The sequence below is a fragment of the Sceloporus occidentalis genome, unplaced genomic scaffold, assembly GCF_023333645.1.
Source record: "Sceloporus occidentalis isolate IW3139 unplaced genomic scaffold, rSceOcc1.0.p SCAF_104, whole genome shotgun sequence".
Classification (NCBI taxonomy): Eukaryota; Metazoa; Chordata; class Lepidosauria; order Squamata; family Phrynosomatidae; genus Sceloporus; species Sceloporus occidentalis.
The window spans coordinates 2614014-2641847 of record NW_028317084.1 but is presented as its reverse complement, the minus strand read 5'-3'; the positions used below and the strand labels follow the sequence as shown (position 1 = coordinate 2641847).

Sequence of the window (27834 nt, the reverse complement as noted above, 5' to 3'; positions counted from 1 at the left end):
TGTCATCTTGAAAATGGCTTGTTTCAAGCTCAGGAGACTAATGCTTTCCTCCCTGTTTGCCTGCAGAGTTCATTAATCATCTTCTTACAGCATGGATAACCCATCCCTCTAAAACACCATCCCTAGCTAAAGAAGCATGGTTAGAAAAGCCATGAAACTGCTTTTCCCTCTACATGCCACATGGCTTCAATTTAACTTGTAGTTTGAAAGAGTTTTCTGTTCTTAGAGAAAGAGGAAGGGAGAGGGATGCATATACTGAAATACAGATTTGCCAACACACTTTTTAGACTGTCACATGTAAAGGGCTTGGGGCAAGCAAATAATGCTTTAAATAATACACATGTATGTAATAAAATCAAAGATTGGAGCCTGTAAAAGAAAGGATCTCCTAATGGACATAAGGTTAGTTTTAAGCCTCTAAACAGGCTCTGAGCTTGGGATTTTTACTCACTGCCTCAAACAACATCATAAAGCAATTTAAATATATATATATTATTAATGGCAGATGTGCTGCTCATTTCTTTTAATTACTGTAATATCATGTACATGACCCAATGTTTGTGTGCATCCTAAGTAGCCAATGTGATCTCAGACAAATTCTTCTATGCCAAGCCACCACCATTAGCAGTTGTAACATTATTGGAAGAAGATCCAACAACCAGAAGTTCAAATTGCTGCTCAAACTTAAACTGGTTTGGTGACTCAGCCTAACCGACTTCATAGACAAAACCGTGATACCATTATTGAGCCAAATGAAATGCACATTATGCATGCTGCATACTTTTGAAACCCCATTGGCTTCTTTATCAAGCAAAGATGTTAAAAATCATACAGGAGAAAGAAAGAAAAATGACAATTTTAGTCATGGCCCTGCATCTAGTCAAGATATTATGGTTGTTGTCCTCAGTTCAGATGGTATGGAAGGGTATTTGTGCAGGTGGATGCCTCCTGCTTCTGGACAAAGTAAAGTTTGTAACATATATAGTTGCATTTTGGTTGGCTCAATAAGGATATCACTGTTTTTTGGATTTTGGATGATACTGTACTTTGCTATTTGGCCAACATGGCTACCCCTGGATATGTTTTCTACTTCATAGACTGCAAGGATAAAATGGAAAGTAGAATCATTTACACAGTCTTCAGCATCTTGGGAGAATAGCAAAATACAAATGTAACAAATACATCTCTGGAAATTGCTGAGAATAATATAGGTTATAGTCCGACACATCTGGAGAGTACAAAGTCAGGGAAGTCTGCATCAGACTAAGGGTGTGGCTGACTGAAGAATTAATGCAGTTTAACACCACTTTAACTTTCATGGCTACATCCTATGGAATCCTGGGATTTATAGTTTGTTGTGGCACCAGAGCTTCCTGACAGAGCAGCCTAAACATGTCACAAAACTACAAATCCCAGAATTCCACAGCATTGTACCATGGCAGCTAAAGTGGTGTTAAACTGCATTAATTCTGCCATGTAAATGCAACCTAAGGCCTTCTCCATTCCTAGGTAGCATATGTCTATTTAACCATATAAATAATTACGTCTTCCTCCAAAGAAAGAAGTGCATAATTTTTAGATGTCATCACTGGTCAGAATGAAAAGTATATCTTCACATGTAGCATGGAATTAAGTCACTTACTTCTGAATACTTGCAGCTCTAATATACACAAACAATTCCTTACAGCTAAACTTGGGAAAGTTGCATTTTTTGGGCAACATCTCTCAGAATCCCTCAGTGGCCATGATGGCTAGGAGATTCCGGGAGTTGCAAAAGTAACATCCACCAATGCAGGTCTCTTCCCTTTTCAAGTCGTAACATGATTAGACAGCTGTCACACGACTAAATACAACCCTATATTCTGTAGAGGAATAGGAGGAGGACGAGCAGTAGCTCACAAAAGAAAGAAAAACAGACATTAAAGAGGAGTTGTGTAGTTTCACTGTGGTGGTGTCTGCATGGCCAGAATACCCCAGGAGCAGCCTGGACTATTCTGATGGTGAAGCTGCCTCAATGTCCACCTGTTACCTGTGCACTTTGGAATAATAGTGGGTGGCTGTCTGCATAGTGTCCCACCATTCCACCACCGTCTCCTAAAGTTGCTTCCTCTGATGCCAAAAGTGAGGCACCCAGCATCAACCACATTGCTGTGCACCCCGTTCTGACTTCAGAGGGAACAATGTGCAGTGGTGGCAGGAAGTACAGTGAGAAGCATTATAAACATCCACCCACTACTGCTGCAGAGCGCTCTGGATTTTCGTGGAAGAACTGGAGTAAAAGGTGAGTTTTTAAAAATCCCTCATAAGGGTGGTATAAGGTGGCCGTACGTAATCCACACAGTTCATACCAGAATCAGGAATAGGGCCCAGCATCGTCAGAAGTACTCACTATGAGGATAGGGGAAACACACAGGGATATTTGGCCCATGCAGACACAACGTGTGTCTTTGACATGAACAGAACTTTTGTTTTCCACCATGGAACATTCAAACATGCAATTTCCATGAGATTCAGTCTGATACCTGGATTGCTAGAAAAGAAGTTGACAGGAGCTAGAAGGCTTCTGTGGACACAGTGCATTTCATTAGATGCATCTGATAAAGTGGACTATATTCACAAAAAGCTATGCCAGAAATACATTCTTCTCAAGTAGCCTCAAAGGTGTTGCTGGATCGCTTTGTATCCTTTTACACCATTAAAAGTGAGATAAAGTCCTTAAAGTTAAGTCTAGAAATTAGCATCCCAGAACAAGCACCTATCTCTTCATCAATAATCTAAATCAGTGTTTCCCAAAGTGGGTGATAGCAGCCCCCTGGGGGCATTGGAAAGCTCCAGGGAGGCGCTGGGGGGGGAGGGCAGCAGAAGGGCAGTGAGGAAAAAGGAGGGTGGCAGGGAATTGTGGGGATTAGACTGCATGCAACTTCTTTTGTGTAGCATTCTGGGCCCATCCATCTGTCCATCCAGGCTTCAAGACAAGAGACCCAGCATGGCTCCTCTGGCTTTTCCTCACTTTGGAGCAGAGCAAACAGACCCTCTCTTTCTCCTTTCCTTGCTCCCTAATCTCTCTAGAGGCACCAAAATACTTGCCACACCCACTGTTTTCAGAAACTACTCAGCTTCTCCCTGCAAGGAGCCCAAGGAGGAAAGCCTCTTTGGGTAAGAAAGGCATGGGCTGGTTCTGAGGCAAAAGGGAAGGGAGGGGGCAGGCACGTGCAAGCTCTCCTCCACTCCCCCTTCCCTTGGCTAGCTAGCTCAAGCCAGCTAGTCAAGGCATTATAGGGAATGGGGGGGGAGGTACACAAAGCTCTCCTTCTTTCCTCCTTGCCTTGGCTAGCTAGCATGGGGGGGCAGAGATGCGCTAGGGTTGTCACCCAATATGAAAAGGGGTGGTAGCCTGAAAATGTTTGGGGACCATTGCTCTAAATACACATAAACAATAGCCATCAAAAAACAAACAAACAAGCAAATAAACAAAAAAGTCATACTTTTTTAACCATATGAAAATAGGGGTGGGCTGGGGGATGAACAGACCAAAAAAGCAAATTGAGGGGGGGGGGGAGGCTTAAAAATGCAAGTTTGGAACTAAGGACTTATTATGTTATTTGATTTAGTTTGGAAAGTCCCAAGAAGTGGAAAGGTACTTGAGCTTCAACTTGCCACCCCCAAAACACCCACATGCAATGAAGTCACAATCAAAGCCTTTACTATGTACAAGACTTTCTTTTTATATCGAGTTTGCCTAAATATGTAAGCAATTTCATAGACAGAAAATATGAGTAACTCTGAAAAGGTCAACTGTCCTAAATTGGTTTCTTTAAACTTTTGCACTCACTATAACTCTATCTGGCATTTGGACAAATGGCCTTTAAAAATTGGATTTCAGGTCATCCCTACCAAAATCATAGCTACTATTCTCTTTCTCAGAAGGAAAATCATTTGAACATTCTGTAACAAAATATGAAACATTTCTCACCTTTTTCGTGTATTTGTGTAGCACCCACAATTAGACATGTTGTAAGAAAAAGGAGGACAGCTTTCCTAAGAAAAGAAGGAAAATATTATTACATTGAAGGAGAAAAAAATTCACAAAAAACTGATAATGTAGAATCTCAAGGTATGAAAGCCCTTATTTAACATTCACTGTGTGATCCTTGGATGAGATTTTTCTAGACTTTCCCAAATCAGAAGACTGGAAGCAATGATGGGTGTCAAGTCAACTCTCAACTATCACTCAAGCTATGTGTCTCCATTATCCCTATTCATTTTCTTTCCACCTGCACACCTCCTTCTTCCTTTCTTTCTGTTTGAAACCCTTTCTCTCTTAGATGAAGAAAAATTAAAGGTAGGAATTCAGTAGCACCTTTGGTACTTCCCAACTGAAAAGGTGAAATTTCTAGCACAAAATGTATGCTTATGTTAGAAATTCTTCTTGCCATTCAGTCTCTAAGGTACAACTGGATTCCTTTACGTCTTATATTACTAAAACAGACTAAAATGGCTATACCTTTGAATACAAATGTAATGTACAAATGTGAGGATGTTGACAAACACACACACAGTACAAGGAAATAAACAAAGAGAATAGCTCTCTCAATCTTAGTTAACATCCCTACATTTCCATATCCAAGAATCAATTGTCAATCTGATTTGCTTCTGTACATGGAACAGAGGGAATGCACTATTTCATGCTTTGCCTCAGGCAATAAAGCATCTTGGGTTGGGACTGCCGTGCATTTTTTTCATGGGTTAGGCAATTTTATTATATATTTCAGCACATACTGAACTGAGCAGTATAAACTACCATCTCCTGAGACTTTCTATTTTTGTAATACAGGGTCAGAGAACATTTCTTAAAAGGGGACCATATTCCTTTCTGGCTAAACTTAGACAGGCCACATGCCTGACTAACCTTGAAGGGGGACATTCTCTCTATCATACATATGCACTTGCACACCTATTTCATACTCATGAGTTGACAGAGACCATGAAAGGCCATCTACTTCATGCAGGAACAGGGAGCTGAAACTCTCCTGAAACATGCCCATTCAATCTCTGTTTATAGACCTCCAAAGAAGGAATGTCTTATTACCTTCTGAGGAAGCCTATTCTGCTGTCAAACAGTTCTTATTGTCAGGAAGTTCTCCCTAATGTTTAGTTGAAATCACTTTTCCAGACATTTGAATCCATTGATTTATGTTCTAGTCTCTGGAGTAGCAGGAAACAAGCTAACATCTCAACCATCTCTACTCCAGAGACTAGAACATAAATCAGTGGATTGGGGGTGGGTGGGGGTGCAATAGAAGTGATCGCAAAATCACTTGTTGCTTTAGCAATAGACTGATTTTGCAATCAATTCTAATGCAAAAAAACAACAACAACAACCCAATTCTGATCTGGCATTCCCACTTACTGGGCATGCATCAGAATTGATTTTTCTCAAAAAAACAACCCTACTTTGGAACTACTGTAAGAAAACCCCGGGTTATTTGTGTTTGCCCCGCTTCTTTCCTCCTGGAATCAATCCAAAGAGTATCAGAAGCAGGTTCAAATGGGAACGAAGGCCGTTTGTCCCGAATCCTGCTTCGGAGCAAACTGCAATGGGAATGACAACTTTATTGTTTCCATCCAAATATTCAGGCAGAGTTAGCAGATATTTCAAGTAAAGACTCCTAGGTCTGGAGAAGAAGAGAAGCAGATATTGAGAAGATGAAATCCCCATCAATCCACCTCAATGGTAAAGAAGACTCACCTGCTGAATATCTGCTTCTCACACACCTCTTAAAGGCTTAAGAAACCTTCCAGGCAACCTGAAATCCCAGTTAAAAGATGATTTTGTTTCAATAATTCATTTTTACAAGTTCTTTCTGAGAAAATGCTTTAGCTAAATTCATCCTGTCTGGCTTCCCTTTGACATGAAATATAATGCGAAAACACACCTGCTGCAGATGTTATACTTCAAAAGAGATTTTTATTTTACTAATGAAGAAGGCATAAACTCTGAAGAATGTTTTGTTTAATGTTGTTTTATCTCTAACTTATATTACTATATATTTTTTTAAAAACTGCAGCATAATAAACATTGCAGCTTCTTGTGTTCTGAATGCCTAGGTATTCCTAATGCCATCGAGGAGACCAAACTCAATATCAATAATGATATTTAACACAAAACGGCCAGGTCACAATTCATTAAATGGGAAGAAGACCATCTGGGGAAACACGATTAGCTTGATCCTTCTCATAGAACCCTTTGCTTTGCTCTCAAAATAAGTTAAATGGATTTTGGTTGACTCTGATGTTTGTTCATTGCCATGTGTACTGTTAAATCCATGGCAATCAATGTTGTTCAGCAAAGAAGGAGAATTAATCAGGCATAGCAATCACACAGACACTGGAAACAGACAATTATGCCAATTGAGAAATTATTAATAAAAGTATATTCTGAAAATATTGTAGAAAAGTTCATTGTAGAAAGTCTAAGCACAAAATTCATTTGTTTCATATATACCTTATACGCACAGCTTGAACGTAAATTTATACAATATTTTTAGTAATTTTGTGCATGAAACAAAATTTGTATAAACTGAACCATCAGAAAGCAAAGGTGTCAATACCCCAGCCACCCATGAAACTAGTTTTGGTTTTTGGAATATATTGGATTTTAGAATTCCAAGCAAGGGAGGCTTAACCCTGTATTCTGTACTTCAAAATAGTGAAGATGCCCAAGGATAATGTGCCTCTTTCTATCAAAATCATAATGCTGGTTAGACAATAATTGCCTCTTCTCACTATCTAATAAACTACCTCTGTTTTTGTGATCTGGAAAAAGGCCTAGCACTGAGCTATATCTGTCCCTGATCCTCCCACTCTTCCCATGTGACAGGAAGGACCTGTGTCCAGTTTAAATTTACCTGTTGATAGCTTGCTTTTGCTTTGCATAACTTGCTGTTGCTTGTTGCTTTGCATAACATGATTTAAAAGAAAATACAGTTTACATAAGTTTCAAAAGAGACCAGTTCAAACCCTGAGTTGTTTTTCTGTTTTGTTTAATTAATCATAGTTTATTCAACAGAACCATCTTTGATTTAAATTTTGCAACAAACTAGCTTTCATAGAAAGTGAAACTAAACTCAGCGGTGTGAGAGAAGAAGAATGCACATGCCCCAAATGTCTGCCAGATTCATTTCAGCTTGTGTACATAATGTTAAATCCTGTTTTACAACGACTTGCAAATAACTAGTATCACTGTGTCTATCTTCAATAGATATTTGCAATTTATTAATCCAAAAACCCAGGTATCAATATCAATAACTCCACTGAATGGTACTGTTCCCTGCAAAAAATAGAGGCACTTTTTTCAAATTAACCAATAAAATAACTCTAATAAACATCTTCACTAAATGCTAAAATGTCCTATTGTAACCGATATAGTAAATATATATATTCCAGTAATAAATGATGTATTGACATGTCTATTCCTTAAACTGATATTTTTGTCTAAAAGATGCCTTTTTAAAACCATCTTTAGTTACGTTTCTGAAAAGTTCATTTGTCTGTGAGTTAGTCAAGTCTGTCTTATGAACAAAGATAAGTAATGCATGTTCAAAGTCTACAGCTGTACCTGGATAATATTAAGAACAGATGATCACTCAAACAAGAAAAAGCATAAAGACCAAAAGACAATCAGTTCAGATGACTGTTAAAACCACAGCCATCCATTCACTTCTTTACAGAAGGTGAATCAATTTAGAAGACTGGCCTCTTGATCAAATCTCTCCCCCGCACATTTGTAAACTGCTAACAAACAGGCAGAGAAATCAGTATTTCCATGTAAGTAGTTTGAATGAAATAACATTACAACGGCTGTAATTCATAACTAATAACTCCTATGCTGGTCTTTATATTTTATAACATTACATCAATGGTCATTATTGTTATGTCTATACAAAATTATTTTTAGAACTTTCAAATAAAATAGTTTCTATTTCCATTCTCTGCAATCCATAATTTCCAATACAGATTTGGAAGCAAACTAATTTCTAAGCAACCATAGTTTGCCTAATCCAGCTATTATTACATGGGTGGAAAATTGAGAACTAAGGACGAGAAGAGGGAGATGAAATAGCATGCAACCCACCCCCCACCCCTCAGCCCCAAAGCATTACAGCTAAATTATGGTTCAGCCATGGTTGACCTCATACCAGGCTATATATACAATGTATATCAACAGAATTCTCTACCTTCCTTTTTCAGTAATGTTCTCTCTACCTTCAGTTCTTTGGAATCCAGAAATAAACACTAAGAAATACTCACTCAACACACACATCATTAAGAGCTGGCATATATAGTCCAAAGGGATTTCCCTATTTTTCTTGGATTGGTATGGATGTGTTTGAGTGAATCTGGACTGATTCAGTTCCAGATATGAACTGTTGAATCAGATTCCAAACTCAACTGGGACTCCCACAAACAACCCTATTAAATACCATAAAGGCACGAAAAGGCAAGAAATACAAGGACTTTTAGAATAATAGAATCATAGGACTGGAAGAGACCACAAGGGTAATCCAGTACAACCCCCTGCCATTAAGAAATACACAATCAAAGCACCCCTGACAAATGACCACCCAGCCTCTGTTTAAAAACAGAGACAACACCACTCTCCAAGGCAGCATATTACCCGTCAAACAGCTCTTACCATCAGGAAGTTCGTCCTAAAATTTAGGTGGAATCTCTTTTCCTGTAGCTTGAATCCATTGCTCCGTGTCCTAGTTTCTAGAGCAGCAGTAAACAAGCTTACTCCTTCTTCCATATGACTTCCCTTCAAATATTTAAACATGGCTATCATATCACCTTTTAACCTTTTCTTCTCATGGCTAAACATACCCAGCTCCTCAGAGGGCATGGTCTCCATACCTTTTACCATTTTGATTTTCTGCCTCTGGACATGCTCCATTACCATTAAAGGAAAAACAGAGCAGACATTGCTTGGCAATCATGATTTCTAGGCAAATAAATAAATATGTCTAGAGAGCTTTCCATAGCTGGGGTGCCATTGTGGAGAATGCTCCCTCCTCCCCACCTCAGAAGTGATAAGTCTCTTCGGATGGAGAAAAGTGTTCCTTTAAGTATTCACTCTTATACTGGTTAAATCTTTAAAGATCAACACCAGAATTTTGAATTGAGCCTAACATCAAACTGGGAGGAATTTAGAGTGATCAGATCTCAAGACCCTTCCTGAAGTCTCAAAAAAACCCTGAACAGGTAAGCTGTATCTGCCGTAACTAAATTCCACCCCCACTCCATTTCCTCTTGTTGTGTGCCTTCAAATCATTCCCAATTTATGGTGATCCTAAGGCAAACCAGATAACACCTAGCAGAAGGTGACTGTTTGCCTTTCTTAGGCAACCCTAAGACCTATCATGGGGTTTTGCTGGCAAGATTTGTTCAGAGGGGGTTTGCCACTATCTTCCCATGAGGATGAGAGCATGTGACTTGCCCATTATCTTTTGAATCTTGTAGATAATACATCTGTTAATGTAACTTCAAATATTACCAGTATTTTGGGTTGCAGCATCACATGGATATTAAGCTTGCAATCCATGATGGGCCTTAAGTTTTACCGTTCTTAATGTCTAAACAATTTATTTTACTTGCCCATCTCCTGAATGAAGAATATATCATAAACAGTAGCAATGCCAATATTTTTAATCATCCTAAAATATGAACGGTGATTACACGACCAACTCCTACAGCAGTTTTTTACATCTGGAAATCTATGTTACAGATAGTGTAGGAAACACGTTTCCTTGTTTTTTGCAACCTTGACAGCAGTTCCTACGCCACAGATTACAAAGGCTTGTCAAATTGTTCAAACCTATTTAATCCAGCCTTACTGTGATGCAAATGGAATGTGAATGTTTGTATTCACATTGACATATACTGCTGGCAGTAAGGGAATATATTGACAGTGTTTTCCCCAATTGTTCATAATGTAAACAAGCTAAAATAAAGTACCCTTAAATCAATTTAATAGTCTGACCATTAACAGAGAACAAGGCAAACAGTAATAAATAAATAAATAAAAATAACAGTGGGAGGAAAAAGACTTAATACTTGTAAGCATGGCCCATGGTTTTAAATGTGTCTATACTAATGCACAGAGCATGGGAAATAAACAAGATGAACTTGAACTCTTAACACAACCAAGCAAATATGATATAATAGGCATTACTGAAACCTTGAGAACATCTGGGTAAAAGGTAAGTGAAAAAGAAACAACAGTGAAGTCACTGTGTGGATGTACTACAGATCCCCAAGCCAGAATGAGGACTTGGATGATGTCTTCTTGGAAAAGATGACTACATATTTGGAAAGGAGAGATGTATTTGTGATGGGGGTGTTCAACTATCCTGATATTTGTTGTAAGTCAAACTCTGCCAAAAATGTAAGGTTAAATAAATTCCTCAATTGGCTTGTAAACAATTTCATTGTATAGAAAGTGGAAGAGGCAACAAGAGTATTGTCTGTTTTAGATTTGATCCTAACTTACCAACAGTGATGGCCTCGTTAATGGGGTAGAATTAGTGGGCTCCTTATGGGGAAATGACCATATTCTCCTGGAGTTTGTTATACAGTAGAAAGAAGTGATTAGTAGGGTGCCACAGGGTTCCGTCCTGGGTCTAGTGCTATTCAACATCTTTATCAATGACTTGAAAGATGGAATAGAAATCATGCTTATCAGATTTGCAGATGAGATCAAGTTAGGAGGAGTAGCTAATACCCCAGAGGACAGGATCAAAATTCAAAATGACTGTGACAGATTAGAGAGCTAGGTTAAAATTAATAAAATAAATTTCAACAGAGAGAAATGTAAGCTACTAAAATTAAGCAGAAAAAATGAAATGCACAGATATAGAATGGATGACGCCTGGCTTGGTAACAGTACATGTGAAAGGGATCTAGGAGTCTTAGTAGACCACAAGTTGAAAATGAGTCAACAGTGTGATGCAACAGCTAATAAGTCAATATGATCCTGTGCTGCATCAATAGAAGTGCAATGTCTAGAACAAGGGAAGTAATAGTACTACTTTATTCTGCTTTGGTCAGACCTTGCCTGGAGTACTGTGTACAGTTCTGGGCACCACAATGCAAGAGGGATAGTGACGAGCTGAAGTGTGTCCAAAGGAGGATGATCAAAATGGTGAAAGGTCTGGAAATCATGCTCCATGGGGAGCAGCTTAGGGAGCTGGGTAATCTTTAGTGTGGGGAAGAGAAGGGTTAAGAGGTGACATTATAACCATATTTAAATATTTGAAGGGATGTCATATTGAGGATGGAACAAGCTTGTTCTTTACAACTCCAGAGACTAGGACAAAGAGCAATGGGTTTAAACTACAGGAAAAAAGATTCCACCTAAAACTTAGGAGGAACTTCTATACAGTAAGAACTGTTTAATAGTGAAATACACTGCCTCAGTGTAGTGTAGTCTCCTTCTTTGGAAATTTTTAAACAAAGGCTGGATAGCCATCTATTGGGAATGCTTTGGTTGTGTCTTCCTGGATGGCATGGAGATGAACTGGATGGCCCTTGTGATCTTTACAAATTCTATGATATAGTTTCATTGAAATCAGTGTAAGAAAACTGACCTGTGATTAAATGTTAGGCTCACATGTGTTATAAATAACAATGCTGGAAATAGAAGAATTACAATCAGAAGAGGGAGCTAACCAATCAAAATCTGCCTGGATAACATCAGCATATTTCTCTTAATTTATAGCAGCAGTATTACATTGTACATATGATGCTTAGCAGCTCAAAATGAACAGCCCAAACTAAACTTCCTCCACTTTCCAAGATGACTAGGCTATACTGAGTTGCTCAAGACTGTCAAAGACTAATCTGACAGTGGAATCTTTTTCAAACCAGGATTATTAAAAGAAAGCATAAGTGCTTTTAGTGCACTGCACATCTATCAAACCTTTGTATAGATGTACGCAGAGAGATACACGAGCCAAACATGGATTAAGAAATACATGCATCATATAATATAAGCAGCAGAGATACAGGATTAGCTAGAGCTTCGTGCAAAATATGCAGTTGGTGATAATACCAGGTTTTTAAATCTTTTAAAAAATACAACTTGTGACTTTTAGTAGAGATGCAGCTGGACAACAGTGAAATTGATTCTGCTTTCCCCAAAACTGTCAGTTATAAGAAAGGCCAGAGAGGAGGAAAATGGGGACATGATGGACCAGATGCAGAAAGAGGGAATTTAGGAGTTTATCACACCAGGAGCTTCCGTCGCCCAAACTTCATCAAAACAGGGTAGACGTGTCCATGGTGTGATCACACCGGGCGCTACTGAAGGGAAATGGAAGCGTTTTTGTCATGGAATCGCCGGGGAATCATCAGGGAAACAGCCCTTTTCTTATTAACGATTTAATCCGTTAATAAGAAAAGGGCTCTCTGCTGATGATTCCATGACAATAACGATAGCATTACACTTTAGAAGTGCCAGATGATCACCCACGTGACGCTTCTGCCCCATTTTGATGATGTTTGGGTGACAGAAGCGCCGTGTGTGTGATAAACTCCATATACACTGCCTGACTAATGGGGAGGGGTTAGAAAAATCCTCTCCCATAGATTTAGTGACGATGATAAAGTACATAGGGCTCCTCCATGTAAGAGGGTATTCCAATTGGTCCGGACCCCTCCCCAACACATACGAGGGAGGAGCTCTATACACATAGCTCCCTAACATGATATACGCATCAGGCTCTTTCTAAAATTTTCTGAACGTGCAATTTTGGCTAACCTCACACAGTCCTGTAAGCCCCTAGCATGTAGTTTTTAATGCACAAGTGGGTTCATATAACCCCATCCTCACTAACTAAATTTTGATATATAGAAAATATCTCCATAGGCAGATGAAAGAAGGATGTATTTTCCCGCTCTAGCTGGGGTGGGAATGGTGACACTAATGAGGTAAAAGTATAACTTGTGAGCAGTGGCAACGTACATTGCTCCTGAATGATGTTTAGAGTATCTGGAAATTCGAGTGCAATTTCAGCTTTTATTATTTCTGGCAAAGAATGGAGTTTCCAAAGCATTTGGCTTCAGTTGTTCATTCTTCCAGAAGTTTAAAATAATTTTAGTGTGTGTGTGACGGGGGAGAGATGAGGGTCATCTCAAACAATTAGTTGTCAGGGAGATTATTTCTACCCCTTCCTGATATCTAGTCTTTTTAAAATAAGTTTAGGGCTTTTAAAATTATTATTTCTGGAAGCAGAGACTTCTATCAGGTGAGTTCTCACCTGCAATTCTGTAGTATGATCCAGACGCAGTGAGAACTAGGCCCTTAAAGAACAGATAAGTTTGACACACAGAGATAAATTCAAATCAATGAGGCATGAAACAAAGGAGTCAGCCTTGCAAATCCCAAGAAAGTAGACACATTGCTCTTCAGTTCTTTCATAGAAAGACTACTTCACACGCCAAGGGATTTGTTTGTAGAAAGCTACCCGGACAGACCTTGCTGTATTACATTAAGGAACTGGCTACTTGATAGAGCCTGTTCATTCTCTAAGCAGAAAAGTGTGCAAAGCCCAGGGCAAATCAAACTGCATCCAGAAAGATCACCTTGATTTTTCATGCTTGAAACTCGAACCCACCTAAGGTTACCACAAGTAACAACAAATGCCTTTCTGCTTCTGTTGCCTTCAGGGGAAGAAAAATACGACTGCTGAAGATGAACCAGAGGGAAGCAGATTGAAGTTACATTTTGGCAACCCCACTTCTCCAAGGAACATTTGTCTGTAAAATGAGGGTGTCGTTTTCCAGTCATCTGCTCCTCCCCCTTCCTTCCTCATAGGCATATAAACACACACAAATGCACACACACACATGTGTAAGCCATCTCCAAAATGATATTTTCTCTCCACGCTATTAGTGCCCTGCCTGCATACTTGGGAAAGCAAAAACAGTTCTGCCATGTTTCATACCTGCAGACACTTTAAATAGCCACACATCACCACTAAATAACTTTATTTTAAAACAAGTGAAGGAGCGGGAGGAGCAGGAGGAGCAGTCAAATCTTTCACACAGCCAAATCTACTTGAAAATCCAATGCTTTCTTTTCTAAGAATGACACACAAGAGCTGTTTAGTTCCAGGCAGAAAGGGAGAAAGAAAGCAACATTTTCCTTCAGTGTTTCATGTCATGCTAATAATGTGCATTCAGTGGGGCCATCAAAATATGCAGCTTTCTTGATTGGGACAGTGTCTCATACATAATGTCTATAAAACCCAACACATCCTTCCTCATCAATTAGATGTTGCCCAATAAACTATAAAGGACAAAGCATCTCTCAGTGTAACCACTGCCAAAGTTGTAGCCATGCTAGTCTGTTGCACCAAAACCAACAAATAGTTCCCATGGTATCTGAATAGCTAACAAAAGCTCATGTTGTGATAAGTGTATCTTAAGTTTTTTGGGACCTTTAGGCTACTACCATACTAAGGAATTAAAAGCAGTTTGATAAAAGCAGTTTGATACCATCCTATGGAATCCTGGGATTTGTAGTTCATAGCTTGTTGTGGCACCAGAGTTCTCTGAAAGAGAAGGCTAAATACCTCAGAAAATTACAAATTCCAGAATTCCGTTCCATTGAGCAATGGCAATCAAGGTGATATTAAACTGCATTAATTCTGCATTGTAGATGCAGCCTTAGTTCACTTCTGAAGCAGTTCTTCACAGGGGACTAATATTGTTTTTGTTTTTCAAGTCATTTCCTACTTCTGACATCCATAAAGTGGCCCTATCATGGGGTTTTCTTGGCAAGATTTGTTCAGAGGGGGTTTGCTTTTGCCTTCCTCTAAAGCTGAGAGAGCGTGGGTTGCCCAAGATCACCCAGTGGTTTCCATGACTGAGTGGGGATTCGAACCAGGGTCAGAGTCGAAAGTCCAAACCACTATCCCCCACAGGCTTTCAGGAGATTGCTATACTAGAACTCAAAGTGAAGATGCCATGCAGAATAAAATTTGAGGATAAGTGGATCTTAAATGTTTTGAAGCACAGTGTTATGTTCAATGGCAATGAATGGAAGGGATTATCACAGGATTATTGCCCATATCAGTGCCAAGTGAGGCAGTTGGGGAAATAAGAAGAGCTACTCATCAGTCTTGGGTGACAGGTTCAATCCACAACTGGGATTTGAACAAAACAAGTTCCAGTGCCACTTTGAGTAAGATTAAGGTTTGGGAACTCCTGTTCTGCAAATCTGACACATTCACACTCAAAATCCTTAGGGAAGAATACTGAAGTGAAGACAACAGAGCCACCTCTGGTTAAAGAGATAGAAACTTTCTCTGCTTAGTCACCCAAACTTTTTAATTCATTAAGCTGCTTCCTACTTAATGATCAGGGCAACAAAAACAAAAACAAAGTAAATCTGCCCTGTGTTGAAGGAAAAATATTTTTTTAAAAAAGAAGTAAGAATATGAAAGGACAGCAGTTCCAGCCCAGGCAGCTAACTTGTGGGTCTTTGTAAGAGAGACAAGTCTCCTAAAAGCTCCTACGGAGAGGAAAAGCCAGGGACTCCCTCCATCTGTTTAGCTGTTTTAGTCAAGATTGGGAATCACGCCAATAACTTCCATCTGCCTTCTTCCTCCTCTGCCATAGGACTGCCTTTAACATCAGCCAGAGGAGAAGGTCTCCATTTGATAGTTTGATTACTTATATTGTTTATGAATTCAAAGATATAGCCACGTTAGTCTGGGAAATCAGTATGTGAAAGGATCCTGTTGCACCTTTGAGATGAACTGAAAGAAAGATGTTGGTAGCATGAACTTCCCTAGACTGGAGCTTACAGGCGGATCTTATTTCTAAGGACCTACGATTCATATGACCCACTTCATGATAAGAATTTTCCTTTTCATTAAAAAAGGAAGAAGAAGTGGTGATAGTCTCTGAGAGCCATAAACATATGAAGATGCAAAGGGATCTTGTAGCACCTTTGAGACTAACTGAAAGAAAGAAGTTGGTAGCAGGAGGTTTCCTAAACTTGAGCCTACAGGGGTTTTACTTCTAAAGGATGAAGGACTCACATGGCCCACTGAATAAGAAGAATTTTCCCTTTCAAAAAAGTGGTGATAGTCTCTAAAAGATGTTGTTGTTATTTCTTACCCACATCTCCCCATGGATCAAGGATGGGAACAACAACAAACCAACAGTTAACATCAGTTAAACCACATTAATTAAAACATGCAACAGTGTGTATGGGGGGATCGCATAACTAGTTCAACTAGCCTACAACTAGAAAGAAAGTGATGGCAAGAGCTTTCCTAGACTTGAGCCTACAGGGGGATCTCACTTCTAAGGACTTAGGATTCACAAGGCCCACTGAATCATCAACCAAGTCCTCAAGTCTACCAAAGCTCCTGCTACCAACTGCTTTCTTTCAAGCTAGTCTCTAAGGTGCTACACCAGATCCCTCTGGAGAGCAGAGACTATCACCCCTCTTTTTTCAATAAGGGGGAAATTCTTCTCATTCAATGGTCCATGTGAGTCCTAGGTCCTTAGACACAGTGGGCCATGGGAGTCCTAGGCTCAGTCTTTCATAGAAAGACTACCAGCTTTTTTCTTTCAGTGAGTCTCAAAGGTGCTGCAAGATCCCTTTGCGTACTCATATCTTTATGGATAGCAGGGACTATCAGCACTTATTTTAAAACAGGGGCAATTCTTCTTATTATGAATCCCTATGAATCCTGAGAAGGAAGACCCTCTCCCTGGAGGCTCAAGTCTACAGGGAAAGCTGTGGTGGGAGTTGGTAGCAAAGGTGCTACTACTACAAGATCCCTTTGCACCCTCATATATTGATGGATATCAGAGCCTATCACCACTCCACATGTTTTTAATAAAAAAGGAAAATTCTTCCTATTCAGTGGTCCCCTTAGAAGTCCCCTTAGAAGTCAACCCTGCATCCACATTGGAGAAATAACCCGGTTTGGAAGCGCTTTAACTCTTTGTCTAGCTCTACAGCTATGGAATTCTGGGAGTTGGAGTTTGTTGTGGGGTCCAGAGGACCCCACAACAAACTCCAACTCCCAGAATGCCATAGCCTTGAGCCAGAAAGAGAGTTAAAGCGGGGCCAAACCGGGTTATTTCTCCCGTGTGGCTGCATCCCGACTTCTTTCTTGCAGGGAGCCTCCAAAGGTGCTGCACGCTCCCCCTTCTTCTTCTTCTTCTTCTTCTCCTTCCTTCCTACTCACCTTCCTGCTGCGGGAGAGCTGCTTCCACTCCTTGGCCTTTGAGCTCCCCAATGCATTTGTCTGCATTTGTCCGAGCAGCGGAGTGCTAGCCGAAAACAGGAGCCCCCAGGCGCCCCAGGCTTCAGGTACTCTCCATGAAAGCCAGCTCTCCAGAGCAGCAGCTTGGCTTGAAGAAGGGCTGCTGCTGCTGCTGCTGCTGCTTTCAGTGGCTCCTTCTTCCTTTCCCCACCTGGGAAGCCTTGTGTGGCTTCTCTGAGGGAGGCTGTGGCGCCAAGGAGCCCTCCTGCCTCGCCTCTTTCCTTGGGGAGGGGGTCTTGGGCAGGGAGAGAGCAGGTCGTGCTCCAGGGAGGACCAGGCGGAGAAGGAGGGCTGCAGCCTGCAGCAGAGAGAGAGGGAGCCCAGGCGAGGAAGGAGCACAGCCTCCCCTCCACCGGGGCTGCTGCTGCTGCTGCTGCTGCTGGGTGTTAAATTTCACCGCTCGCTTGCCTTGCCATTACCTCACCAAACGCATCCCCAGCAGCAGCAGCAGCAGCAGCAGCAGCATCTTCCCCTCCTTCCCTCGCCCTTGGAGGGAAGAAGAAGAGGAGCAGGCGAAAGGCCAGGCCTCCTCCTCGCCTCCAAAGGCCAGCCTCTTCCTCCAGCCTCACACCCAGGGGCACTAGGAGCCCTGCTGCTGCTGCTGGTGTGACCCTAAGGCAAGCACCTATTAGGGGGCTTTCTTGCCATGTTTCTTCAGAGGGGGTTTGCCATGGCCATCTTCTGAGGCTGAGAGAGTGTGACTCACTCAGGGCAACCAAGGGTCAGACAGTACAGTCCTCCCTTCCCTCCCACTGCAGGGGATCCGTTCTGGGACGCCCACGTAAGGGGGAAACCGCATATGCTTACACCCCATTGAAAACAACAGGGCACACGCATCATTCATTAGATTGTACCAGATTGTATGTACAGCGCTGTGTAAATTTACAGCGCTTTATAAATAAAGGTTAATAATAATAATAATAATAATAATAATGTACCACAGTTTCAGCGTATGCCGAAAGCCGTGGAAGGGAAGCCCACGTATGTCATGGGCCAACTGTACATGTGTATAAATTCGCTAGGGTTAGGGGCACAAGACTCCTGTGAATATGGAAAAACCACAAACAACAAAAACACTATGTTTTTAGCTGAGAGGACACCTCTCTAGGAATCTCTAGGTCCTCCAGTGTAACTCTGTGGTCAACCTCCAACAGACACTGGCCATAGAACTGCACTGAAGGAGCTACAAATGCCTAGTAGAGTATTCTCTCTGGGAATCTATGGCTTGTTACAGACAGGCCAAAATAAAGCTGCTTCGAGTCACTTTGGAGGTAAGGTATTTCAATGATGCATGCGTCCTAAGAGTCCAAAAGCCGCACCAAAGCTGCATTCCAGTCCTTAGAAATGGAGTGTGGCTTTGGTACAGCTTTTGGACTCTTAGGACGCATGCATCATTGAAATACCATACCTCTAAAGTGACTCGAAGCAGCTTTATTTTGGCCTGTCTGTAACAGGCCTATAGGTCTTTCAGTGCAACTTTTAGTTAAAGTTGATCATAGAGTTCCACTGGAGGACCTAGATATTCCTTGAGAGAACATTAATCAAATTCATGAATAATCAAAGCCGCAAATATGGAGGGATGAGTGTATATATATTTGCCTCACCCAGGCAGAGAACAAGTCCTGACCAGGGATTTTACCTCTGAAAGGTGGTAGACCCCATGGCCATGTTCACAAGCTAGGAAATCCAAACTATGAAGCAAAAACAAAGTCAAGACAGCCCATGGTTGGCTGATTTGCATCTGTCACCAAGTCCAAATCCAAAAGGAATAGTCAAGTCTGAAATAGAGGTCAATCCATAGTCAAGCTGTTGAGGAAGAGAGTGATTCCAAATGAAGTTCCTTCAAAGCTGTTGTCGCAGTGGACGAAAGGAACTGGGAAAAGAGCGGGAACGCTAGGGATCTTAGAAGGGGAGACAGAGCTACTGCCAAAAAGTTGCAATTGAAGTTTTGCCTAGTGATTCCCGAAGTTTACTGCGCAGGAGCAGAATAATCCATCTCTGTGACTCACAAAGACCACGAAGAAGAAATATACACACACACACACACACCCCACACACCTCCATGCCGCCACCACCCTCTGAAGGTGCCAGTCACAAATGCAGGTGAAACGTCAGGAATAAACTCTTCCAGAACACAGCCACATATCCCTGACAAGAACCCTTGCCGCTTCATATTTCTGGGCTCCTATATGTATCCTTAATTCATAACATCCCATCCTGACAGGAATGTTTTTCTGCACTAATGTTACTCATAAATCGGAATTCCCATATACCGCTGAATGTAATGCTAATAGCTGTGACATGAACAACTAGCAAAATTACAATGATACTTTCACATTACAATACTACATGTGCAACGTAAATGTAGTTATCTGTCTATCTATCTATCTATCTATCTATCTATCTATATCGTGACGATGTGGTTAAAATGTGATGTTTTAAAGAAAATGTAAAAAGAGTTTTAAAAAATTAAAAATGCATTTTTAAAAAATAAAATAAAATTTAACATTTTGAAATCTGAATTAAAAAAAATCTGGGGCCTCTCCTTTCTCCTCCCACCGAGCTTCACCCCACTCCCACCATCTCCTAAAACATTTTAAAGTGAAGCAGTTGAATGCCACAGACCATTTCTAGCAAAAGGTAGGTGTTTGAGGAGAGTGTTGTTACTCGGTGCGGTTCACATATCCCTGCACCCCCTTAATGACACCACTGGTCACAAGTATTCTTGTCCCTCATTTTTAGCAATGTTTTCCCTTGATCTTCTCTTCCATACATGGCTTCAGTTTGTGGACCTTGAGGTTCTAGTATAAAACAAGGAGGATGCTTCAGCCCTGAAACCTGCCATCCCTTCTCACTGGGCAGCAAGAACAGACTTTTTATAAATACCCCACAGTCTCACCATTAGGCCAACCCATTCCTTTACAGTTATAGTCTTAAGACATTGCCATTCATGTTTTGTTAAGGTTCAGCATCTTGACAGGAAAATTAACAATACTGATACAGGCTAAGTCTCCCTTATCCAGAATCCCAAAATGCAAAATATTCCAAAACCCAAAACTTCTTTCATGGGTGGTTGAGATAATGGCACCTTTGTTTTCTGATGGGTCCCATCTCTAATGTACATATATGCAAACACAGGTGTTCCAAAATATAAAAACAAGCTGAAATACAGAACACTTCTGGTCCCACGCATTTTGGACAAGCAATACTCAACCCTGTATAAAGGACTCTAGCAAACCCTTTGCACACTCTCTGTCCAGTGACATTTTTATCACTTTCCCCCCTATCTTGTCACCTATTGCAACTTTTGTCATGTGGCTCAAAAGAGCCACAGATCATGCCACTGCCAGCTACTAACCCCAACCATTTTTTTTTATTTTATTTATTTATTTATTTATTTATTTTGCAATTTGGAATCCTCTGTCCAATTAGACGATCATTTTCATACATCAGTGTACATGTTAAGTATAGAACAGGTCACATTATTTTGGTTAACAACCCAATCAAGTTTAAAGAATTCAACAGCTTCTTCCACAAAACTTTGTCCACTCAGAATGGGCACTACAGTCCCATTTCAGCCTTCAGTAACCTTTAGGTGAATGTGATCCAAGTCAGATTTCAATGTGACTTTATCAAGGGTGGTCAACACATGTATTCCCAGCACAACAGCTGATTTTGAAGTACTTGCTACCTCATTTGCTACTGATGCCAGTATTGCTAGCACTGCCACTGCAGCAAGAGCAGCAATACCAAATTTTGAATTCTTAGGTACCAGTTTAAAGCTACAGTCTTACTGGTTTTACTTGAAAACCTGTTAGCATAACATGTTTCATTCAATTACTTTTTATTAGCAATGCTTTAACCTAGCCAGAATACATCACAGAATTTGATTTTATTGGATGAGCCATTTGGGATAGGTTTTGAGAGTGACAGTCAAGATTTCTCTAGTTTTAATCCCTTGTTAGATAATCGCTTTGCTGTCTGACATTTTTGAAACCTGCCTCAAAAGGACATTCTGTAATTCTACATAACTTAGAACCAATTCATATGAATCTCTCTGGAATGCTAAGAAATGGGTTGGAATCATTGTGGTGGTAATTTTGATCTGAGTGCTTCGCTATAAAACAAACCACATGTCAACATGCCATCGTTCAAAATGTTTTCCAATTGTTTGCCATGATACCCAGACTTGAAAATTATCATCATGATGAAGCACTCAACCAACCACTTCACTTCAAGCAAAAATGGAAACCAAGATCTCTACTAGTCAGTACAAATCATTTACCTGACACACTAAAACCTAAAGCCTAGAATTAAGTGATAATATCTAACTTTTGTTTTTGTGGTGCCTTGTTGGCACTTGGCCTATCCCCAGATTCTCTTTTTCTTTATGACTGAATCTTGCATATTTTGAAACAGTTATCATATCCATGTTGAGGTTTCTTTTATTCAGATTTAAGCCTGTTATTTTCAGCTTTCTCATGTTTTTGTATTAACCACACCATGTTCCATAGTACATAAAGTGAATGATCAAGTGCTGAATGCAACAGGGATTCTCTCCCTCATAAATGCCAAAACAAACAAACAAAACAAAACAAAACCTGTCCCCATCCAAATGGGGATGTATACCCACTTCAAATGTATGCCACCTTCTTTCTATGTTCATCATACATATCTGCTCATATATATTCCAATGTTTCCAATGATAAAGAGAAGATAAGTATTCCAGGATAGCCTGTGCCAAAGAGAAGACGACAGCAGAGGATTTGCAGTCAGTTCTACGCGTTGTACTACAATATTAAAGTAAAAGTGGGCAACTGCAGGAGGGATGGGAACTAATTTTTCCTCATTTCCCCTTCCCAGACCACAACAGTATATCTGCTGAAACTGGGACAGATGTTATGATATTTCTCATTTCAATTTTGGTAGATTTTAAAAACTATTTTTGTTTTTGTTTTGGGGGGGGGGTATGCAGTGGGGTTGGGGCATGGCAACAAATGGCCTGAATTAGGAGTCTGGAGAGTTTGGGGTCCCAAAGGGCCACATGAATCACACTGGCCACACTTTGCTCATCCCCACATTAAGGCATTTACTCAGTAGTGCAGACTTGGTTCATGGCTTAGATGAAGCCCCATGATGTGGACTAAAAACTGTTTGCACAGCCCACAAAAAATGCATTAATAACGTTTCTCCGTAGTCATCTGCAGTTGATTGAATTGAACCTACATCGATGGACCCATTGGAAAAAAACTTGCAGAGCAGCAAAATGAGCTAAGGGTGCAAGCATATCTATTTTTTCTAAGGAAAAGAATTTATTTTTGTGGACGTTAAAGATTTTGGTGCAGTTTCGATTATTTCAGATATATCCCATTTGCTCCAAAAGGTGATTAAAAATGCTATAGATCCAGTTAAGAAATCTTATATGCATGTGAGTAGATATGAGTGTTTCAACACCAGGGTTCTAATAAGTGTAACTGCATACTGGGATATAGGAATCTTTATTTATTTTAGTATATGATTAGTTTAGGGTTGTTTGCGATTGTAGAATATATTTAAATGGACAAATTAAATCATCTTCCAGGTGTCATTGTTGTTGCTGGCATCCTTCCAGGTAACAATCAAGGGCTACCACTGTTCATTCGTGGACTAAATAACTAGGTACTGTCATATTGGTATGAAACAGCTGTAACTAGGAAGGGAAAAGACATGCAGCTCTTGTCACCTAATTTAGCTATTTGTTCAGACAAATTCCTCATAAAGGGCCTAAATATTCTAAAGCAGGGATTCCCAATTTGTGCTCCAATGAGCCTTTAGTGCTGTTTGTGTACCTCTCAGGTGTTCTGTGGCTGCTCCAGGAAAACAAAAGAAATAAAATTTGAATGAATTGAGAGAATAAGAATATATTATTATATATACTCCTAAACACCATTAACTTGTAAGACATAGGGTACAGCTCTACCATAGAAATAAGGGCTCCGCAAGTCAAAAAGGTCGGGAACCACTGCTCTAAAGGCACGGATTCCATCTGATCTTGTAAGCTAAGCAGGGAGAGCTCTGATTAGTACTTGGATGGCAGACCACCAACAAATGCAAGATGCTGTAGGCTGTATTTCAGAGGAAGGAACTAGCAAAACCACTTCTGAGCATTCTTTGCTTAAGAAAACTGTATGAAATGAATGGGATCACCACAAGTCAACAGGTAATTTAGAATAATAGAATCATAGGATTGGAAAAGACCCCAAGGGCCATCCAGTTCAACCCCCTACTATGCAGGAATACACTGTCAGATGGTCATCCAGCCTTTGTTTCAAAATCTCCAAAGAAGGCAACTCCACCATACTTCAAGGGAGTGTCTTCCACTCCCTCTTGAGGGTGCACACACACACAAACATACACACATTACTAATATGAACCTTAATTTTTGTAGAATGAAGAATTTATTTGATGGTGTGATCTTGAAGTACTTTTTCCCAATTTTGTCTCAGAATTTATTTCTATTTGTCTGAGAAATGGAAGAAAATAACAGAGGTCATAGGAAGAAAATGGACCCAGAGAAGAGGACTTGAATTGTGGTAGAGTAATACCCCCACCCCTGGAAAGCAGCAGATGCTGAGCAATATCACTATTGAACTATGCGTTTCTTCATTAATTGTTCTTCTTGATTGTTGTTTCTTAAAAATAATACCTATAAATTATGTAGGTAAGATTCTGGTTTTTACTGTGGGGCATTGTTAATGAGGAGTGGCATCAGTCTGGCTTATCGTTTATAGATAAAGATTTTGGTTTCCTGCTGCCTTCCTATGTGAATTCTTTTTACCTTTACTCAGTCCTTTTCACTGGGTGAGAAATGGGCTTATCCAAAATTCAAGCTCAAAAAAGGGGAGTAGGGGAAGAACAAAATCCTGAATTAGATTTTTGATGTTCATTCCAGTAAGGTTTCTAGAGCAGTAATATATTGTACATTTAAACACCAAGGTAGCATTAATGTAATTGAAATAAATATCTCCTTTTCAATACAAAACATATTTAATGTAAGGGTAAAAATAAATACATCTGGTGGCACCTTTTCACTGGTTTTCCTTTCTTTGACATAGACAGATGCTGATAAAAACAGCAATATGTTTTCTGTCTATTAACTTTCCCTGTAAGCCATTTGACCCTCATCTGGAGGCAATATGTTTGCTAGGAAGGTTTTCAAATCCCCACAGAGGGTCCTTTCCCATCAAAGTATTGGAAGACACTGGACACTTCTATAGTCACTCACTACAGCCCTTGTTAGAAGTTGCTAATGAAATGATCCTCTTCATAATATTTCACATTTGATTATTGACATTTAATATCAATATTTGCCTGCAATGAATGTTCATTTTACTCTTATTCTTACTTTGTTTTAAAGTATCATCACTACCAACATTTTCCAGGCTCCATCAATATAACAGTCTTATTTGTAAGCTGCCCAGCTTGATCAGAAATGCTGAACTCTGCCAAGAAACAGAGATGAGGCATAAAAATACAGGCTTCTTTATTTAGTGTAAATCTCAACGTTTGGCAAAATCTGCACAGATTCCTAGTGAAGTACAAACTTCAGCAAAGATCTGGCACTAAACAACACTGAGTAGTTTAAAAGATGAAGGAATGGGGGTTTTTGTATTGAATAATTTTAGTGTAGGATCCTAGTACTCCTGGAAAACGTTTGAAGAACAGATGTAATTTGGGCATAATATTGTGCCAAAAGAAATACGATCCCCTTCTCTCCCTTCTCCATTTCTGCTTTTTAAACTTCAGTTGATTTTCCACTACTTCTATCTTTACTGTGAAACACTACACAGTTCTGTCTCAGAGGCTTCATCCAAGCTGTCTCTTGAAACATGTGCAGGAAAATGTTAAATGATACAGGCCAGGGCACTGTGTACATTATAGAAAAGAGGAGTGGAAAAAAGTTTGGCAGATCCATAGATCTTATTCATAACAAGTCCTTACTGATACAGTACTCCCACGGATGTCCTGCAGGAGTGATTTTTAGCTGTATGGGGAACAATATTAAAGAATGTTAGTTGCAGCTACTTTTCCCACCGTGGAGTATTTTTACCATGTGGATATTAAATGTTTTAGCATCCTATTCTCTAAATCTGATTTCATTATCTGATCTCCATTACTATATGTATAGAAAGTGGCTACTGCCATATACAAATCAGGGGTGTAGTATCAGAAGGCTTAGTACGACCCTGAGGATTGCTAATACCAAAACAGAAGAAAACACTGAAGGAAGAGAAGCCTCCTTCTAAAGAGTTCAGTGAGGATGGAACCTGATCAGTGCCCATGAAACTCTGAAGGAAGAAAAACGTGGGTGGGAAGATGGAAGGGAATAGTCAGGAAATGAATTCAGAAGAAGAGATGCTTAGAGACAAAGTATAGGGTTTGCTGAGTACAGCTGAATTCTATCTTTACTTACAAGTGAGTGAATGAACAGAGGAAGTTTACACCTTTCCTCTGTTCTTATTTCTCTCTCTCTCTCTCTCTCTCTCTCTCTCTCTCTCTCTCTTACACACACACACACACACACACACACACACACACAGAGAGAGAGAGAGAGAGAGAGAGAGAGCAAATAAATAAATAAAAACATAACCAGTAAATGCTTTGCTGTTATTAACTGCTCTTGAGTCGATTGCGACTCATGTTGACCCTGTGGATGAGACATCTCCAAAAAACCCTGTCCTCCACTGTTCTTTAGGTCCTGTAAATTCAGACCCGTAACCTCCCTGATTGTGTCTATCCATCTGGCATGCGGTATTCCTCTCTTTCTACTTCACTCCACCCTTCCTAGCACTATTGTCTTTTCTAATGAGTTGTGTCTTCTCATGATATGACCAAAGTATGACAGCCTCAGTTTGATCACCTTGGTTTCCAGGAAGATTTCAGTCTTGATCTGTTCAAGGGCCCATTTGTTTGTTTGTTTTGACTGTCTATGGTGTCAGCTCTCTTCTCCAGCACCACATCTCAAATGAGTTGATTTTCTTCTTGTCGGCTTTCTTCACTGTCCAGCTCTTAATCTGTATATGGTGATGGAGAATACAATGGCTTGGATTATTCTAACTTTAGTGCTCAATTGTATATCTTTACACTTTAAGATCTCATCTAGTTCCTTCATAGCTGCCCTTCCCATTCCCAGTCTTCTTCTGATTTCCTGACTGCAATCTCCTTCCTGATCAAGGTATGGGAACTTTTCAACAACTTCAATGTTCTCATTGTCTAGGGTTGGATTTATGTAGTTCCTCCATGGTCATTATTTTTGTTTTCTTTATGTTCAGCATTAAGCCTGCCTTTGCACTTTCTTCTTTGACCTTCCTTAGTAATTGTTCTAAGTCTTGTTTTCTGCTAGTAGTATGGTGTCATCCACATATCTAAGATTGTTGATGTTGATCTTCATAAGTAAGTAAATGCTTACTTATAAGAAGAAAAAACCAGAGGATTTTTTCTTCATGCCACATACTATGTAATGTAGTTCCTTTGTTTACTCTCTCAGTTGCTTGCCCATACATGCACTCTGAACATTGGCCTCCTTAAGAAGAATACCTAGTCTTTTGGTTTTCTTTCTCAGTTGTTTTTATGGTATGGGAATGAGTGCTTTATGTCTAGGTGGCACTATAGAGAACTAGAGGAGACAAAATATTTTTCTTTGTTTTCCTAATGCTGGTGTTTTTTACTGTTTTTCTTTGCATGATCTTCATAAACTAGAACCAAAGAACTAGCAAAACCAAAGAAATTATTTATTAGGTCAGTTGTTCCTTGTAGACCCACTTGTAACAAACAATTAAATTTTAAAAAAATCATTTTGTTAACTTCTGAAAACTCTGTTATAGGTCCAACATCAAAGGCAGGGGATTATGTAGAAGTAAAGAGACACAGACATGGATTCAGAGCAGTCTTCATGGTACATAGCTTACCTGAGGGAGGCTACATATGGCGAAACCTGGAGGCAGAGAGCAATCAGTGCACTCAGAGCAGTACGTCTTGAGACCATTTCCTTCCAGACTCATGTCTTCTGATGTACTATTACAATATTTTGACAACAGGTTCTTACCTCTCTCTCTCTGTATAGTTCTTCCCTGTTTAACTCCCAAACAGGTTTTGTGATGACAAAGATGTACAATTATATTCCTTATTTTAAAAAACAAACAAGCAGCTCAATAGTTTTCTATCTCCTATTTATTTATTTTATTTTATTTATGCTATTTATACCCCGCCCTTCAGCCCTAAAGGCTATCAGAGCGGCTTAAGAGAGTCATGCTCATGTTTACTTTACCAGTTCATACAAAATGATTCTCATCGGGACAAGTCACACAAATAGGGGCATTATAGTTTGAAATAACTATTTCCAGGTTCTTGAAATGATAAAATTATTAGTATAACAATACTACTGAATAAACAGAGGGGAAGGGATAAGCGTTTCCAAGAGGGTTGCAATAAATGTGTGTTTTCTATA

At 39.9% G+C, this 27834-nt stretch overlaps 1 protein-coding gene across 1 annotated transcript in view; it reads right to left on the bottom strand.

Annotated features, from left to right (window-relative positions):
- COL24A1 (collagen type XXIV alpha 1 chain) overlaps positions 1-17326 on the bottom strand; it is a 200699-nt gene extending 183373 nt beyond the window's left edge. The window contains exons 1-2 of the mRNA XM_089497545.1: positions 17271-17326; positions 3974-4038 (exon numbers count right to left, since the gene is read on the bottom strand). Coding sequence (XP_089353671.1) covers positions 3974-4038; positions 17271-17326 — 121 coding nt within the window. The remainder of the gene's footprint in view (positions 1-3973; positions 4039-17270) is intronic.
- Positions 17327-27834: the final 10508 nt, after the last annotated feature.